The sequence below is a fragment of the Mytilus californianus genome, unplaced genomic scaffold, assembly GCF_021869535.1.
Source record: "Mytilus californianus isolate M0D057914Y unplaced genomic scaffold, xbMytCali1.0.p SCAF_42, whole genome shotgun sequence".
In the NCBI taxonomy this organism is placed as follows: Eukaryota; Metazoa; Mollusca; class Bivalvia; order Mytilida; family Mytilidae; genus Mytilus; species Mytilus californianus.
In genome coordinates this window covers 813,395-831,369 of record NW_026262693.1, presented here as the reverse complement: position 1 = coordinate 831,369, position 17,975 = coordinate 813,395, and the positions used below count along the sequence as shown (strand labels likewise).

The 17,975-nt window shown below is 34.1% G+C and overlaps 1 protein-coding gene across 1 annotated transcript; it reads right to left on the bottom strand.

Moving 5' to 3' along the window:
* Window positions 1–567: 567 nt before the first annotated feature.
* Window positions 568–16,230, bottom strand: LOC127699855 (stomatin-like). The gene is made up of 9 exons (XM_052203243.1): window positions 16,114–16,230; window positions 10,423–10,480; window positions 9,542–9,660; window positions 7,098–7,170; window positions 5,833–5,915; window positions 4,795–4,998; window positions 4,012–4,067; window positions 2,232–2,310; window positions 568–1,458 (listed from the first exon to the last, which is right to left on the bottom strand). Exons 2-9 carry the CDS (start codon window positions 10,436–10,438, stop codon window positions 1,270–1,272), a joined length of 819 nt encoding a protein of 272 aa, XP_052059203.1. The 5' UTR covers window positions 10,439–10,480; window positions 16,114–16,230; the 3' UTR covers window positions 568–1,269.
* Window positions 16,231–17,975: the final 1,745 nt, after the last annotated feature.

Below are 17,975 nucleotides of genomic sequence, written 5' to 3'. Positions count from 1 at the left end.
TCCCTTTGTTTTTAGGTTCAGAACGATTTAGAACTTGAAACATTATCTAGACACGTGTCTATTGTTTTATAGGACTATGCGTTCCCCTCTATGTGTTCTTGATTGTTTGTGTCGTTGGGTTGCTGATTCATTGAGGTATACATCATATCTTAATTTATTCATATTAAAAAAATTAATTCAATCGAATTACATAAATGATCGTGAGCAGCGATATTTCCCCGAAAAATCAAATATGAATCAAATTTTGAGAAATATTTCCAAAAGTCTTAGAAATTTGATTTTTTAAACGTAACGTGATTTTGTCTTTATTGAGAATGCTTCTTGTCGCGATTTGAGTCCAGGTAAATTTAATGTTTATTGTTAAACTCTGTAACTTTAAAATCAAAGACAAATTTGTCATTCGTTTATGGTAAAATCAATACTTAAAATAGCTTTTAGTCGTGAAAATTTAATTTTCAATTAGAGATGAAGCGTGTTTCGTGCAATTACTTTGTTTTTACAGTATTTCTCCATTTTCATCGATATGCTGAAAACTATTTGATTTTGATATACGAAATGAACAATAAGACGACAAGACATTTTTTATTTAAATTTCGTGATCTCAAATAAAAACATTATGTTTCAATTGTCTTTCTGAAATAGGCAAATTATATACTTCTTTCCACGAGAGAAGCTTCTGCTTGTGACCATATATATCGTAAAATGATACTGATCGGAAGTCATGGAATTAACGAATTATAAAAGATAAAGATGCCCTCAATTTTAAAAATAGAAGTAAAAGTTCACAATAACTGCAGTACATCACAGTAATTATAACGGAACACACTAATCGCTTTTTGTTGTTTTAATGATAGGGCCCTTGGACGTTAACAATGCAGCAGGTTCCGTCCTGTGTATGGTGGTTGACTACACAATACATATAGGTCCTCTTGTATCGCCGAGTCCTCCGAACATAAGCAAACAGCTACACTTATATAATCGTTATGTTCTCCGCATGGCCAAAACTTTGATTATGATCAAATATAAACATAGTTAATGTTTTTAAAATCCAATATGATTCTTCAATAGAATCTCATACTTATTTGAAGAAAAAAATATTGCTCTTTGATATTAGATCGGAAAGATAGTACTTTGATTATTATGCATTGATATATTGTGATCAATTTACCAATGACTAAATATGAAAAGGGTGGATTTATTGAGCAGATACAGAATCTCAGAGGATTTCCCTTTAAAGCTTAGTCATTATTGTTATTGATAGATATTAATTCATTTCTTTGCAAACGCCGCTAGCAAGTCGATTGGAAGCGGGAAAATAATGGTAGAATTCTTCTCAGATGATATCGTGCTTAGTGTCTGGAGGTATCGAAGTTGGATAGCGGCCGGACTGGAGGCCATGATGTCGGCTGCTTCCTTCAAAGCACGTGATGCATGTTGTTCTCCCTCCGCTGCTATAACCTGTATAAGAATAAAATATAACTTGGATGGTTTTTAAATCATGCAACCAGTTCAGCAGATTTAGATAGGATTCATTGACTTATGCATAGTCTATTCAAGCATGTATAAATGTCTTATATGTATGTACTATCAACTTCAAAACAGCTTTTTGTTAGCGTTTTTGTCAGATTTATTCTATAGTTTGTTTGATTTTTTAAGTCCGTTGTGTTGCAATTTACACATTTTTAGCTGCTGGATCCCAATCATTGTCACGTTAACCTATTATATCTGTTTTCGGTTGTTCCCAATTTTGTCAATATATCGGAACTATAAATAACTGTCATACAAGTGGGAGGTTTCGCTAGCTATAAAACCATGTGTAATCGACCATTTTCTTCGGTAAATACCTGTACCAAGTCAGGAATATGACAGTTGTTTTCTATTAGTTCCGTTGGTTGATATAGTCGAGCGTTTGGTTTTGTCAAGTTTTATGGACTTCCCCTTTTGGAATTTACCTTGGAGTTCGGTATTTTTGTTAATACTTCTTATAATTAAAACAAAATTTCCTGCTCATGCTTTCACGCATTTATGTTCACGGATAAGAAGGCTATACGAAATCCATAAAACTATTGTATACACAAAATTGAAATATATTTTGCTCCTCTATCCTCTTCGTATACCTTTTCATTTGCTTCCCATAAGATGTCTGCTGGTGTCATTTGTTATTTACAACACATAAAGAGCCTTACAGCTTTATAAGTTGTGTCAAATACTCAATTCTAATTACTACGTACCTTCGCTCGAGCTTCTCTTGATGCTTCTGCTTCAGCCGCCATGGCTCTTTGTAGTTGCATTGGAAGCCGGACATCTTTACTGTTAATAAAATGTATGATTACTGTGCATGCAAGGGAATTCTATATCTAAAACAATTTTTTTGGTAGTTTAGTTGGTGTATATTATAAAAGAATAAACGAATTCAGTAAACATAGACAGTTTATATATTTTCTTTTTTTTTTGGGGGGGGGGGGGACATTTTTGAACCTTTAGACTATTAAATGTTCCGTTGACTATTGTTTGTCTTGTCGTCGTTTTTGTCTCGCCTTGACGGAGTCAAAAAGCGAGACATAGATATGCTGTTTCCGGCGTCGGCGACGGCGACGGCGTCAACAATGTATCAGTTTGTGATTAGGTCTAGTTCATGGTGATCCACTAGTGGTAGGTCAATGATATTTGGTATGCAGTTGTATTAGCATTGGCACATCTCATTACCATGAAGATTATTTGGCCCCGCCCCCTCAGTCAAGGTCTATTGACTTTGAAACTTTTCATAGTTTACATGTATTAGTTTGTGATTAGGTCAATTTATGGGGAACCTCTAGTGGTAGGTCAATGATATTTAGTATGCAGTTGTATTAGCATTGGCACATCTCATTGCCATGGAGATTATTTGGCCCCGCCCCCTCAGTCAGGGTCTATTGACTTTGAAACTTTTCATAGTTAACATGTATTAGTTTGTGATTAGGTCAATTTATGGGGGACCACTAGTGGTAGGTCAATGATATTTGGTATGCAGTTGTATAAGCATTGGCATATCTCATTTCCATGGAGATTATATGGCTCCGCCCCCTTAGTCATGGTCTATTGACTTTGAAAATTTTGCTAAGTTAACATGTATTAGTTTGTGATTAGGTCAGTTCAAGGGGAACCATTAGTGGTAGGCCAATGTTAATTTGTGTTCAGTTGTATAAGCATTAGCACATCTCATTTGTGATTAGGTCAGTTCAAGGGGAACCATTAGTGGTAGGCCAATGTTAATTTGTGTTCAGTTGTATAAGCATTAGCACATCTCATTTCCATGGAGAATATTTGGCCCCGCCCCCTCAGTCATGGTCTATTGACTGAAACTTTTGCTTAGTTTACATGTATTAGTTTGTGATTAGATCAGTTTAAGATGAACTGCTAATGTTAAGTCAATGATATTTGGTATGCAAATGTATTGGCATTTGCAAATATCGTTTCCATGGAGATTATATAGCCCCACCCCTGATCATGATTCATTGACTTTGAAACATTTACATAGTTTACAAGTTAATGTTTGTGTTTAGGTTTGTTTAAAGGGAACAACTTATAATAAGTCAATGGTATTTGGTATGCAGTTGTATTAGCATTGGCACATCTCATTCCATGGAGATTGTTTAGCCATGTACCTTCAGTCATGGTTCATCGACTTTGAATATTTGCATAACTTACATGTTAAAGTATTGCTATTTTAATTTCAACATTTGCATTATCAAAATTACAAAAAGGCGAGACATATCTCTGTGATAACAGTTTATCTGTGGTTGTGGTATTTTTATGTCTCTTGTGCATGAGATTTCTAATATATTCTTGGTATTTTTTGCTATCGTCTTAAATGAATTTTTTTTACAAAAATGCTTCATTATAAGCATTCTCAAGAGTTAAGAGAATGTTTTATTATTTAAGAAAACTGCATGCATATACATGAAAATTTAGAATCACCTTAATATTTCCATTGTCTGCTAATATGTAATTAGTTTAAGAAACTCTACTCACATTTCAACACGTTCAACCCTTATACCCCATGGATCAGTAGCTTGGTCTAAGAGAGACTAAAGAATAAAATATAATGTATTCAAAGAATAAAGCGTTTAAGCTTTTACGGTTCAGTTGGTGTTTGTAATAAAAGAAAAGATTTTATTTATGTGAGTTTGAAATTAAATTCAGCAAACGTACAGACGGTGTATTTATTGCATTTTATGAACTAATATCGTTGTGCCTTTGGACGATTTAATATTGTGTTGACTGTTAATTGTTAGTTGTTTACGTTGTTTATACGTCATTTTCTTTCGGTCGTGTTTTTTTTTTCTTTTTCGTTCTTCTTCCACATGGGATATTTCATTACCTCGTGTCATCATTTTACTAATTCTATGGTGTGGACAGATGGATAAAAACAACAATTAATCAATCAATCAATTAAAAAAAAATATTAAAAAAAAAACATCTCCTTTTCTTCAGATAAAACATTTAAAATTTGCCATGTTGTCTTTTAAAAGCAATGTACATAACTAAATTACATATTTATATTATGGAAATTTGTAAAAATTTATTTATTATTAGTATATAGTTCTAAGTTTGTTATATGTATACTTTGATATCAAAACATTCCACTAAGTTTCTTTATTTTTCAGATCGTGTCACCCCCGTAAATGAAACAATACAATGAAAATTTCCCATTGGATTTAAAATCATTTTTGGTAATATTTAAAATCGTTCAAATAGAAACCGGTAAAAAAACACGAAAGATTACACACTTTTGCTTTTCTATAATTTTCGTACCTTCATTTCATGTGCAATACTGTCTCTGTCGCTTAAAATTTCCGACATATTTTTTGTACCTAGGACATTCCTCAATGTCGTTGCTGCTAGTAACCTGGTAGAGGCGTCAGCGTTTTCAACATTAATAACAGACATGGTGGGATCATATATGCTGCTGTAAATTACTGCATCAACTGCTACAGTCACGGAATCTTTAGTTAAAATCTACAATTCAAATATCTTCAAATAGTAGTGAGAGAGAGCAACCACTTGATTTAATGAGGACAATAATGTTTTTCAAGTCATGGATACTTTAAAAAGGTCAGACTGGGTATTCTATAGGTATTGTAGATTGATGCTGTAAGAAACATTTCGCTACATTTGTTTCTGTCTTGTAGTACCTGGATTGCCTGCATTCTTGTATTATATTGATTGATTGATTTTTGGTGTTTTAACGCCACTTTTAAGCACCGCTTTTGGGCTATTTCGTGGCGGCCAGTTTTTATTGGTGGAGGAAGCCGGAGTGCCCGGAGAAAACCACCGACCTTCGATAGGAAAACTGACAATCCTAGTCAATTAATTTTGGAGTCGAGTGCACCCGCACGAGCGGGGTTCGAACTCACAACCTCAGTGTTGACTGGCTAGTGATTACAGTAGTAACTACTTAGACCACTCGGCCACCGAGGCCCTTTGTATCATGATATGTGTTGTCTTTGTTCTCAAAGAATATTTTTTGTTTTTAAAACCATTTCCATGATTAAAGTGTAAAAGTTAACTTTCTAAGGAAGCTCCTCGTCGTTCCCAAGGCAAAAATAGAAAATTAAATGCAGGGAATAACGTTATAAGATAATTGATAATACTGTTCTTTACTATATCAAACAATGTCCATGGAAATTGAAATTCTAATATAGATTAATATATTTTAAATTCGTTATTGTACTTTGTGTAAGAAAATTGAGAAAACATATTTTTTTAATACATGTTGAAAACATGGCGTGTAAATGTGTTTTAGATTTATCTGTGAAATCCAAATCAGTGTTTGATAAGTTTAACTCCTACCTCCTGAGGGGGGACGTCGTTAGCAACTGTACGCATGTCAATTTTCTTAAAATCATCCAGACATGGCAAAATGAAGAACATCCCTGCAAAAGCATGAGTTAGTTGACATTTACTCAATTAGGGAGCTACCATTTGATTTTTATGGGGGGGGGGGGGGGGGGGGGGGGGAGGGCTAGGATGAAATTGGAAAAAAAAGGCAGAACAGGACTTTTGAGTAGAAAAAGGCAGGATGAGCAACTTGGCAAAAAAAAAAAGGCATGATGATAGTTTATGTAAAAAAGTCAGGATAAACTAAAAAAAAAAAAAGGCAGGACCGAATAGAGTGAAAAATAAAAAGGCAGGACAGAGATTACAACTAAAATAAAATGCAGGACAAAATTTTTCATCCTAGCCCCCCATGAAAATCAAATGGTAGCTCCCTTAGATACAAGACAAAGAAATATTTAATTATTTTAAAAAAAAATAGCTGCAGAACTACGGACTCAATTGAGTTAAGCTCCCTAGGAAGATGGTAATGACACCAATTGACTTCAATTTCTAAAACAGAATAATGGTGTACTAATAAAACGCATACCGGTTCCGTCCTGGTTTTTTTTATTATAAAAAGAAGTAAATTTACAAAAAGTTAGTATTGTCGCCAATGGGGAAAAATATACTATCGATTTTCCTCAATAGCATATAATTTTTCAGGAAAGTTCGTATGACAGGCTTCTGAGAAAAGACAGTTTATAGTCATAATATTCAATATTTTTTGCAATATGTGTACGTGCATTCTATACATTTGTTCTTCTTTCTACGGGATATTCAATTTGCTATATCTCCGAAAGTATCAAAGTCAATTATAAATTTGTTTTGATGTTCATTTGCAGTTCCACATGTTCTTGTGGCTTGAAAAATTTCATAAAGTTCTGTGAAATCGTTGATTTACAGAATTGTATCTGCCAATTGAGTTTTGTTTCATTTGGTTCAGTCATTCGGGAGAAGAGGCACGGCTTTAATACATACAAAGAACGTCGAGTGTAGAGAACGAGACGGGTCTTTGTCATTAAAAAAAGGAGAAACTTAACATCATGTCCAAAAGAAAAAAAAATGTCAAAGACATAAAGTAAAAAAAAAAGAAGATGTGGTATGATTGCCAATGAGACAACTCTTCACAAGAGACCAAATGACACAGAAATTAAAACTATAGGTCACCGTACGGCCTTCAACAATGAGCAAAGCCCATACCGCATAAAGTGTTGATTAAGAAAACTCGTTTTACTTACCTGGTCCTTTTGCTCCTCCAGGGAGGACACGACCTAGCCGGAATATTACAGCTCTTTCATACTCTTGAACAATCTGGAATCAAAAATTATTTAATTATTAATTAATATTAGTTAGAATAGTAACCTTGTACAAATGGACATATTTATTGTTCTTATCCAAAAATTAGAATGTAATTTACAATTTTGTCAGTGGCTGAGCTGATCCAGTTTTTCAAAAAGGGGGAGGATAAGGAGGGCATGGATTTATATATTTTGTCCGTAAGGAAGTGGGCTCTTGTATCATAATTTCTGTAGCATTCCTCTGATATAAATATAAGGAACTGCAATATATAAACTGTAATCCGCTTTCAAGTCTGTAAGTACAACTTTTTGAAAGAAAGTGACCTAAAAAGTAAAAAGAGGCTATCCAACAATCGTTCTCTGGTCGTGCAAATCATTTTTAAACCACAAACCCACTTGCTTTTGGAATATCGGATTACTTTTTTGATTGTTGACTGAACATTTGTAATAAATTTTAGATATTATGTCTGAAGAGGATTTTTTTTTTTTAAATTATGATTTTTTTTTATTTTACATTGTTATAGAAATAATCCAATAACTTGTTTTTTTCTTCTTATTTTTATCGCCCAAAATTGAGGCAAATTCAAGATGTTAAATAACTTACAGTAACTATCCATTTTCAATATGACTAAAAAAAATTCAAACCCTTAATCGGTTCGAACAGGTTTTTTTCGAAACTTAGGAAAAAGATACCATCACACATGTCACATGATGGGTTTAATTGCCACTTTTGTAAACAAACCGTACCAGAGAAGACGCTGACCTGACATGTTGATGTTGAGAATGTGTTCAACTATAGTATCACTAGCTTGTCAACACTGAGGTTGTGAGTTCGAATCCTGAACGTGGCAGGTGCGTTCCCGCCGAAGGTCTGTGGCAGGTGCGTTCGTTTCCAATCTTAAGTGCATGACTAGGATTGTAAGTTTTCCCGCCGAAGGTCTGTGGTAGGTGCGTTCGTTTCCAATCTTAAGTGCATGACTAGGATTATAAGTTTTCCCGCCGAAGGTCTGTGGCAGGTGCGTTCGTTTCCAATCTTAAGTGCATGACTAGGATTGTAAGTTTTCCCGCCGAAGGTCTGTGGCAGGTGCGTTCGTTTCCAATCTTAAGTGCATGACTAGGATTGAAAGTTTTCCCGCCGAAGGTCTGTACGTGGCAGGTGCGTTCGTTTCCAATCTTAAGTGCATGACTAGGATTGTAAGTTTTCCTGCCGAAGGTCTGTGACAGGTGCGTTCGTTTCCAATCTTAAGTACATGACTAGGATTGTAATTTTTACCGCCGAAGGTCTGTGGCAGGTGCGTTCGTTTCCAATCTTAAGTACATGACTAGGATTGTAAGTTTTACCGCCGAAGGTCTGTGGCAGGTGCGTTCGTTTCCAATCTTAAGTACATGACTAGGATTGTAAGTTTTCCCGCCGAAGGTCTGTGCCAGGAGCGTTCGTTTCCAATCTTAAGTGCATGACTAGGATTGAAAGTTTTTCTGCCGAAGGTCTGTGGCAGGTGCGTTCGTTTTCAATCTAAAGTGCATGACTAGGATTGTAAGTTTTCACGCCGAAGGTTTGTGGCAAGTGCGTTCGTTTCCAATCTTAACTGCATGACTAGGATTGTAAGTTTTCCCGCCGAAGGTCTGTGGCAGGTGCGTTCGTTTCCAATCTTAAGTGCCTGACTAGGATTGTAAGTTTTCCTGCCGAAGGTCTGTGGCAGGTGCGTTCGTTTCCAATCTTAAGTGCTTGACTAGGATTGTAAGTTTTCCCGCCGAATGTCTGTGGCAGGTGCGTTCGTTTCCAATCTTAAGTGCTTGACTAGGATTGTAAGTTTTCCCGCCGAAGGTCTGTGGCAGGTGCGTTCATTTCCAATCTTAAGTGCATGAATAGGATTGTAAGTTTTCCCGCCGAAGGTCTGTGGTTTTCTCCGGCCTCTCGGACTCATTCCACTGATAAAAACTAACCGCCACAAAATAGCCAAATAGTGCTGAAAATGGTGTTTAGCACTAATCAATCCATCAAGCACCACTACAAACCAACCGATATGTATATTATAAGATAAACTACCGTATTTATATATTATTGATTTGTTCGTTAAAAAAGAAGCTTTTACTCAAAACTGTTCAATAAATATTTACTGCATGCACCACCAGCAGATTTCAAAGGAAATTTGCACCTGAGAATATAGTATTACATCCATGTTTATACATAATTAATTGGAACTGGGATAAGGGGAAATGCAGCCTGCTTAAAAATCTGACTTATCTTTTTAAATTTTTATAAAATTTATTCTATATATTGTTAAAGTTGACTGCGGCTTTGGTTACCAATTAGAGCGCACAATGAAATTATGATGCTATACTATGAAGAAAACACGTAATATTTGTATTGAAAATATGCCTACCTTTATGCACATAGCCAAAGAAAATGGGAAAAATATGCCCACTATAAAATACGATAGTCCCATCAAAATACACCCACAACATCCGGGTCCGTCGTCACTAACTTGCCGAGAATCCGGACCTACTAAGAGTAAACAATTTATTAGCCTATATTTTAAGCAATAGCATGAAACAAAATAGTCTGAATATCATTGATAATTATGGTTTATCATTGAACATGCATTTGTAATCTGTTAAGATCCAAATGTTCTCCTAGGATCTAAAAAAAGTACAATTATTTTTCTTTTCTTAAAAGTTTTTTTGCCAGTAGGAAGGAATAATTTCTTTTTCGGTCATATTTTCATCTGTGTAATAATGTTCTCCTAGGATCGAAAAAAAAGTGCAATTATTTTTCTTTTTTTAAAAGTTTATTTGCCAGTAGGAAGGAAGAATTTCTTTTTCGGTCATATTTTCATCTTTGTAATGATTTGCATGTATGTATCTATAAGCCAAATTTAATGTGACAAAAACCTTTCATCTATGGTCAAGTATACCAGTTTAGAAGGGGAAAGGATTGAGTCCCTTACAAATATTTGGACTCCCGCCACAACGCTTAATATGCCTGAGAGTAAGCTAGGCCAATGCTCCATTTCCGTATTCGGCCTTCTATCATTTATGCATATTGAAAGTAATTCTACACCATACTTCTGATTATGAAATCATGCATACAAATGTCACATCTGTTTGATCTTAAGATCTTAGTGTGTTTTTGAAACATAAAAAAAAATGTGTATGCTGTGTATATAATATTAACTTTCTGACACATATTTATAGCGGAAGGCACCTTTACTAGCAATAATCGGTTGCTTTCATTCTATTTATAAAACGGAAATAAAGAACTCACCCTTGTTACTTTCCATCGTATAGATGTAGACAGTTAATCGGTAGCGTCTTTAATTAATCTACAAATGATCAGAGTTATTATAGATAAACTAGATCTCATCGCTACTATAATGAAAATATATATACAAATATGTAGCATACAAATTGAAAAGATCAATCAATATTAGGCCAACTAAAATTAATTAGTAGATTTTCATCCAAATTTTTGAAAAAAATGGGGCGGGTGGGAGGATTTTATTTTTTAATTTTTATTTCCTCCGAAACCCTTTTGTGACGTGTTCTTCATATGCCAGTCTAATTAAAACCAGCCCCCACTTTCCATTTGCCTTTGTAGATATTGGGGGCTGGTTTCAATCAGACTGTTCATATGCAAGGGTAATATTAAGCTTATATCATGTATATATAAGGAATTCTACATAATTTTTCAAATTCTTAATAAAGATTTCGGATTGGCAACCACTGTTCTACATGTGATTGCCACTTTAGAAACCAATTTTTAGTAAATAGCAAAAAGGTGGAGAAATGTTCTCTTTTAGACTACCTACATCAAATTTATTTTGCTTTCTAAGTAGTACTTTGTAGTGCCCATTACAAGTATTATGAGTACAGAGTGAAATTAAAACTCAAACTATGTTGCAAATACTATGGTTTATGCTTTTAAGGTTCATGTGGACCCTTTGGCTACAATGGCTGCATTTTCACCTCAAAATTTACTCCGAGTACAGATAACCCTGTGTATCTGGAAAAGTTTTAAGACATAGCATTACATTGGCAGACTTTTTTGTACTCAATATATGGTCTTAGATCGCACAAGTTCGTGCTTGTGTCAATTTCTTTATCCCAGTCATGTTTTTTATTGTAGCAATGTATTCCACGATTCTTGTGCTTTAGATATCATTCACAGTCCAAATTTCCTGACACAAAGTCATTGTATAAATAAAAAAATCCACAGGTTTCTAATCACTGACCGCGATTTGCGTTCTTGGACACCGCCTGTCACTCGTAACCCGAATATTTCATGCCCTTCTCGTAAGCAATCTCTTTTCTCGGAAGATAATGCTGTCATCATAGAGCAGCAGAATATTTCGACTTAATCATTTTGGTTAAATTACTCGAAGAAATACGAAAACCGAAATTTGCTACAGGAAGTTATGAACGAAACGAAATTATCGGTGGTTTCCGGTAACGGAAATGAACAAAACCCGGAAATCGTAAATTTTTAAAAATAAAAAAAATCGGGGCGGGACGATTTCAGAGGGGCGGGCGGGGATGAAAATCTATCAATTAATTTTAATTGGCCTTACAAACATCTTTGTCAACTATTAAACAACGAATTTCTTTGTATACAATACCATTGTAATGAAAATATGACTGTTATTTTTCATTTTAACTTTATTTCAGAAAAGACAATGGCGTTACATATTTCAGTAAAACGTTGTATATGCATTTAATGAACAAAGGTATAAAAAGAATGAGCGGTATGACCAATTTTCTATAAAGTCGGTTTACTCACAGGGTCACAATCGGATATAGCTTACTATGCAGTATAGGTTTTGCTCATTGTTGAAGGCCGTACGGTGACCAATAGTTGCTCACATATACGTCATCTGGTCTCTGCATGGTGGAGAGTTGTCTCATTCATTGTCTTTGGCATATGATATACAAAAGTTTCTGTGAAAATTTTAATCATGGGACATATTTCAGTAATTAAATCAACTGATTTATATAATGAAGGTTAATCATGGTGTGTAGCTTTACAGTCGATATATACGCCATCTTGAAAAAAAAAACTAAACAACATTCAATCCTGATTGGTTGCTTATTGGTGTGGCCGATAATATTATATTGGCTTGAATGAGTAATAAAACTGGAAACACGTCAAGAAGGGAAGCAGAACTTATACACGGATTGTCTGACAGTATGGGTATTCGAGACATAATCGATAAATATGTTGCTATAGGATCACATGTTTTTGGATACGCTTACAGTCAAAATTGATATATTTAATATTATAAAATATACGAAGATTGATACCTCTGTTCAATGGTCCGTTTACTCGATACTGACCAATATGTATTTGTTAGATATTTATAACTATCACTTTATTCAATTTGGAAATTATGAGTCTAAAACGAAATTTACAAAAAAAAACAGTACAACAAAACAATCAATACACATGTATATAAAGTCCATTTTGTAGGTGTAACCCTCGGAACATGGTAAAATGTAACGGAACATGGTAAAATGTAAGCATCAGTTAATGTGTTGCTCTCGCTGTGATGAAGTCGAAACTACGAATTCTCTTGTACCTGACAGAATAAATTTAATTCATTAAAGATAGTAAAAATGTTCAGTCTGAATTAACAGTATCGCATATCAGTCTAATCAAGGATATCCGAATATAACCCTCTTCGTCTAATGAATGCATGTACTTTGATAGTGTTAAGTATTAATTTTATTGTTAATATTGCGAATGGAAATGGGGAATATGTCAAAGAGACAACAACCCGATCAAAGAACAGACAACAGCCGAAGGCCACCAATGGGTCTTCAACGCAGCTAGAATATCCCGCACCCGGAGGTGGTCCTCAGCTGGCCCCTAAATAAAATAGTGTACTACTTCAGTGAAAATGGACGTCACACTAAACTCCAAAACATATAAATGAACTAAAATTAAAAAACATACAAGACTAACAAAGGCCAGTGGCTCCCGGCTGACATGGGACAGGCGCAAAAATGCGGCGGGGTTAAACATGTTTTATGAGATCTCAACCCTCCCCCTATACCTCTAGCCAATGTATAATAAAGAAACACATAGTGATACGCACAGTAAAACTCAGTTCAAAAGAAGTCCGAGTCCGATGTCAGAATAGGTAACAAAAGAAACAAAAAGTTACATTTTCCTTTCGCGGTCCATTATTCATGACACTAAAAACGAAGCATTTCCCTGTTGGCAAATGTCGCATTTTATATCAAATTACAAATAATAATGAAACTGAAACCCATATAAAAGTATTACAAAAATATTTATATAAATAAACACAAAATCATGTTAATTTATGATACGGCTAAGCACTCCATACCTTTTTTGAAAGGTTAAACTTGTATTGCTTTAATTTCAATAGAACTTTGTTTTTTGTAAATGTAAAAAATCTTCTTATTCATTCTTTGGGAAAATAGATAGACTGTGCTAAAACATATCTAAATTTCAGTTTATAACCATCTTTATGCCTTTATCATTTGTTTTCTTGTTAAAAAAAACCGTCATAATGTTGTTACAGCCTCGAAAATGGACAAAGTAAATAAAGAACAGAGAAAAATACTCTAAAGAATTCAAGAATCAAGAACCCCCATCCAGACCCTTATAATGTACATCAATGTTCTGATATAATCGTATTTTTGAACACATACATACGGCACACTTCTGTTTCTGACATTTTGGTAGATATTTAGTTGTTATCTCATAAATTGATAAAATCGAAACAGGATTAGTTGTTTATTTGTCATTCCAATTTAATTCGGTTTGGTTCCAGATGTCTGGCAATACAAAATTTGCTGGACTTTCAAACAAAATTGCCTTCAACTGAACTTCGACTGGATTACCTTTTTTTATTCTTTTGATGTTTTTAAAATTTGGAAAAACATCAAAGCCTATTAAACATTCAGTTTTCTTGCATGGTTTCCTTCTGATACTTTCCGATCTTCCGGAATGTTTTACTTCATTAACGATAGAAAATATACGCCTGCTAAAATTAGAAAAAGCACTGGGATTTTGAAGAAAAGATGTTTAAAGTGCATTATTGTTGTCGTCCAAAGTATACATATTCATTGTTAGATGTACTACTATATTTCACATACTCTGCTGCTGTGTTGGTCGGTATTATTATATCATTGCTGTACAAAATGACACTTCAATCTTGCATACTAGTATATCAGATCGCTTCTTCCTGTACTGTTTTGTAATATTACCGCATCTCCTACTTTTGAGGGGGTGGACAGCTTTTGAGGGAGGTGGGAGGTGGGAGACAAAAAATAGGTGGGAGAGAAAAAAAGATTCTAAAAGTGGGAGGTGGGAGATATGGGGCGGGAGGTTGGAGAAGGGTACCCCCTGTCCACCCCCTCAATTTTATATTCTGGTGTGTGATATTGAACATGTTACTGTAGTGAACAACACTTCGTTTGTAGCTTTGGTGGATAGTTGTCTCATTGGCAATCATACCTCCATCTCCTTATTTTTATAACGCTTGTTTATCATGCATATAACTGGCATTTTTTTTTATTTTGTATAACAATTTTTGTGTTGTTTTTCAGTTCCCTTGAATTCAGAATCACCAATCCATCAACTTTAAATTTAATGTACTTATAAACAATAAGGTTCAGGTGTGGTGTTCTCGAAGCTATCTTAGGATAAGGACGTGTCCTAAGAACATCTTATGACAAGTCTTTGTCCTAAGTCGTGTTCTCGAAGCTCTTTTAACTTAGGATATATCACATTTTTCGTCCTAACTTTAGGACACCTAATTATGTGTCTTAGATCATCATATCTTCATCCTAACTTTGTGCATGCTTTTTTCTCAATTTTTTACGTGAAAATAAACATGAAATGAAACGCACCATCGGTTATTAACTCGTTTAAAGAATTTGTACATGATTTTAAACTTTGAACTTCGTGTTTTACGATACGATGACACTACGAATTCAATATTTTCATTTCCAAACAAATTGTTTTCCAGTTTAAATCACAATCCTTTTTGATATTATTTTATAATTACATTTGAAATCATGCATTTAATTAAATACATGTAATTTTAAAATTTCGTAAACAGTTTTATTAATTGGTTTCGTCTTTAATAAATGTTTTATCAAACAATTATTTTAACTACTTAAAATTTCGCACATAGGATATGTTGAGGACGTCCTAATATAAGATGCGTCTGAGATAGCTTCGAGACACAAATTAGAGTGTCCTAAGATGATCCTAAGTCCATCCTAAAATTGGTCTTATCTATGACTTAGGACGAATCTTATGATACTTTCGAGAACACCACCCCAGGTTTCTTTATAGTTCTTTTAAATATAACAATATTATAACAAAAGCCAGATTTTAAATTATTCTACCAAATGCAAATTCCACAATTTGTAATGAATGCTTTCATATTACCCTAGTCCTATAACGTAAGACCTCGGGCGATATTTCCTGTATCTATAAATAAGAAGATGTGGTATGAGTGCCAATGAGACAACTCTCCATCCAAGTCACAATGTATAAAAAGTTAACAATTATAGGTCAAAGTACGGCCTTCAACACGGAGCCTTGTCTGTTTGTTTTCTGATATTTTCCTTTTATTCATTTTTTAATTTTGCTATTTTCTATTTCATTTTTTATTTTTATTTTTATTTTGCTTTACTTCAAACTTTCAGCATGAAAATGTTAGAAATAGAAACAGAATACGAAGTCGTATGGTATAGGACTGATATAACCCAAATGTAGAACATCGTCTAACATTTACATTAAATTAGGTATTTCGACAAAACAAAACTTACAACCCTACAGGGACAATCACCAGGTCAATCGATACTAGTTCCTCTGAAGCAAAATGAATTCAATCAATTACCAAAAGTAGCAAACCCTTTTATACATGTAATATTAAGCAAATTGGTAAAGTTAATACCACAGTTACATGAGACTTACCTTGGTTAGGTTAAGGTGTGTATGTCTAGTTATCACAGTGTAAACCCAGTATAATACGACGTGATTATTCTGGTTTTAAAGCTATAGAAAATTATTTGCTATGGATATTTAGGGACGTCGTTAGCTGCGCTATGGATTATTGTGGAAACAAATACCAGTATTGATTAAAATTGATGTACTACAATTAATGAATCTTTATTTCAATTAATATTGTAAATAGCAGAGAAGATCCTAATGGGTGTCTTTGTTTATGTTCCTTTTGAATATAAATGTAAAACCTAATCACTCTGATGATATTTCAAAGTTTAATCGGGTAAAAACCGGAGTCATAACCAGCCTCCATGATGTTCTCTTTGAAATTTAAATTCAGAACGATCTCGATCCATTTGGTGCTTTAAACTAGTATTGATATCTTATAATGGTGTATTTACTATTACTATTACTAGGTAGATGTCATTACATGTGGCCCGCGAGACTACTTCAAGTCTGGAATCGAGAGTTCTTTTGTACTGGTTTGTTATAGCTTTGTTATGTTAGGTCAATTTTCTATATATATATTTATTGTACTATAGCAGGGTCAATATCAGAAATTACATGAACCTTACTTTATTAAGAACTATCACGGCTTTAGATTGTGACTGACAGCAATGCGTCATATTTCTGAACACAAAATAAAATTTGAACGGAAAACGTTGTTTTTTTTATTATAATTTTTTTTGTTATCATTTTTCTATGAAATTAAATGTTAACAATGTAAATATAAATAGATATAAGAAGATGTGGTATGAGTGCCAATGAGACAACTCTCCATCCAAGTCAAAATTTATAAAAGTAAACCATTATAGGTCACAGTACGGTCTTCAACACGGAGCCTTGGCTCACACCGAACAGTAAGCTATAAAGGGCCCCAAAAATTACTAGTGTAAAACCATTTAGACGGGAAAACCAACGGTCTAATCTATATAAAAAACGAGAAACGAGAAACACTTATGAACCACATCAACAAACGACAACTACTGTACATCAGATTCCTGTATTTGGTGTTTGTTTACTACATGAATAATGCACCATGGAAAGAGGAACAAATATTTTATTCATGATTTAATTTTGTTTTAATGAAAGTGAAAGTATTTCAAAATTCCCTTTGTAAAGATTTATAAAGTAATAGACATTAGTTTGGTATCAGGTGAATTTATTATTGTAAAGGAAGTGATTAGTATAAAAATAGACGTGGTATACGTATGATTGCCAATGAGACAGCCACCAGAGTTCAAATGATGGAGACAAAAACAATCATAAGTCACCGTATGGCCTCCATCAATAAGAAAACCCATACCATATAGTCGGCTATGAAAGGTCCCGACATGAAAATTAGAAGCAATTCAAACCAGAAAACTAACGGCCAAATTTATACAATACAATTTACGAAAAACAACTAGGCTCCGTGTTGAAGGCCGTACTTTGACCTATAATTGTTTACTTTTTACACTTGTGATTTGGATGGAGCTTCTTATTTCTATGACTTGGGACAGGCACATAAAGAAAGTTGCGGGGTTAAACATGCGTGTGAACGCTCAATCATCCTCTAACCCGTGGAATGGTAATGGTAATGGTTGTATACGTCCTCTTGAATATACTGATTACATAGAACCACTGATCTTTTTGTTATATGATACCAGCAAGGTAACTTTCAAAATCTTTGAATCTTTAAAATAGTTACAGCTGACAAAAATATATTGTATTTATGTTATATTAGGTAAATATATTTATTAGAAGTATTTTCGGAAAATAACTCGAGATGTTTCAAGAGTAGGGTATGAAACCGATCCAATCCTTCTTTTGTAAAAGAGTTCATCATTCCC

Excerpts from the sequence above, each read along its gene's own strand:
- LOC127699855 (XM_052203243.1), bottom strand. Across the intron at positions 5,916-7,097 it reads TGGAGGAGCAAAAGGACCAG|GGATGTTCTTCATTTTGCCA; the intron begins GTAAGTAAAACG and ends ATGCTTTTGCAG. Across the intron at positions 4,999-5,832 it reads ACGACGTCCCCCCTCAGGAG|ATTTTAACTAAAGATTCCGT; the intron begins GTAGGAGTTAAA and ends TTTGAATTGTAG.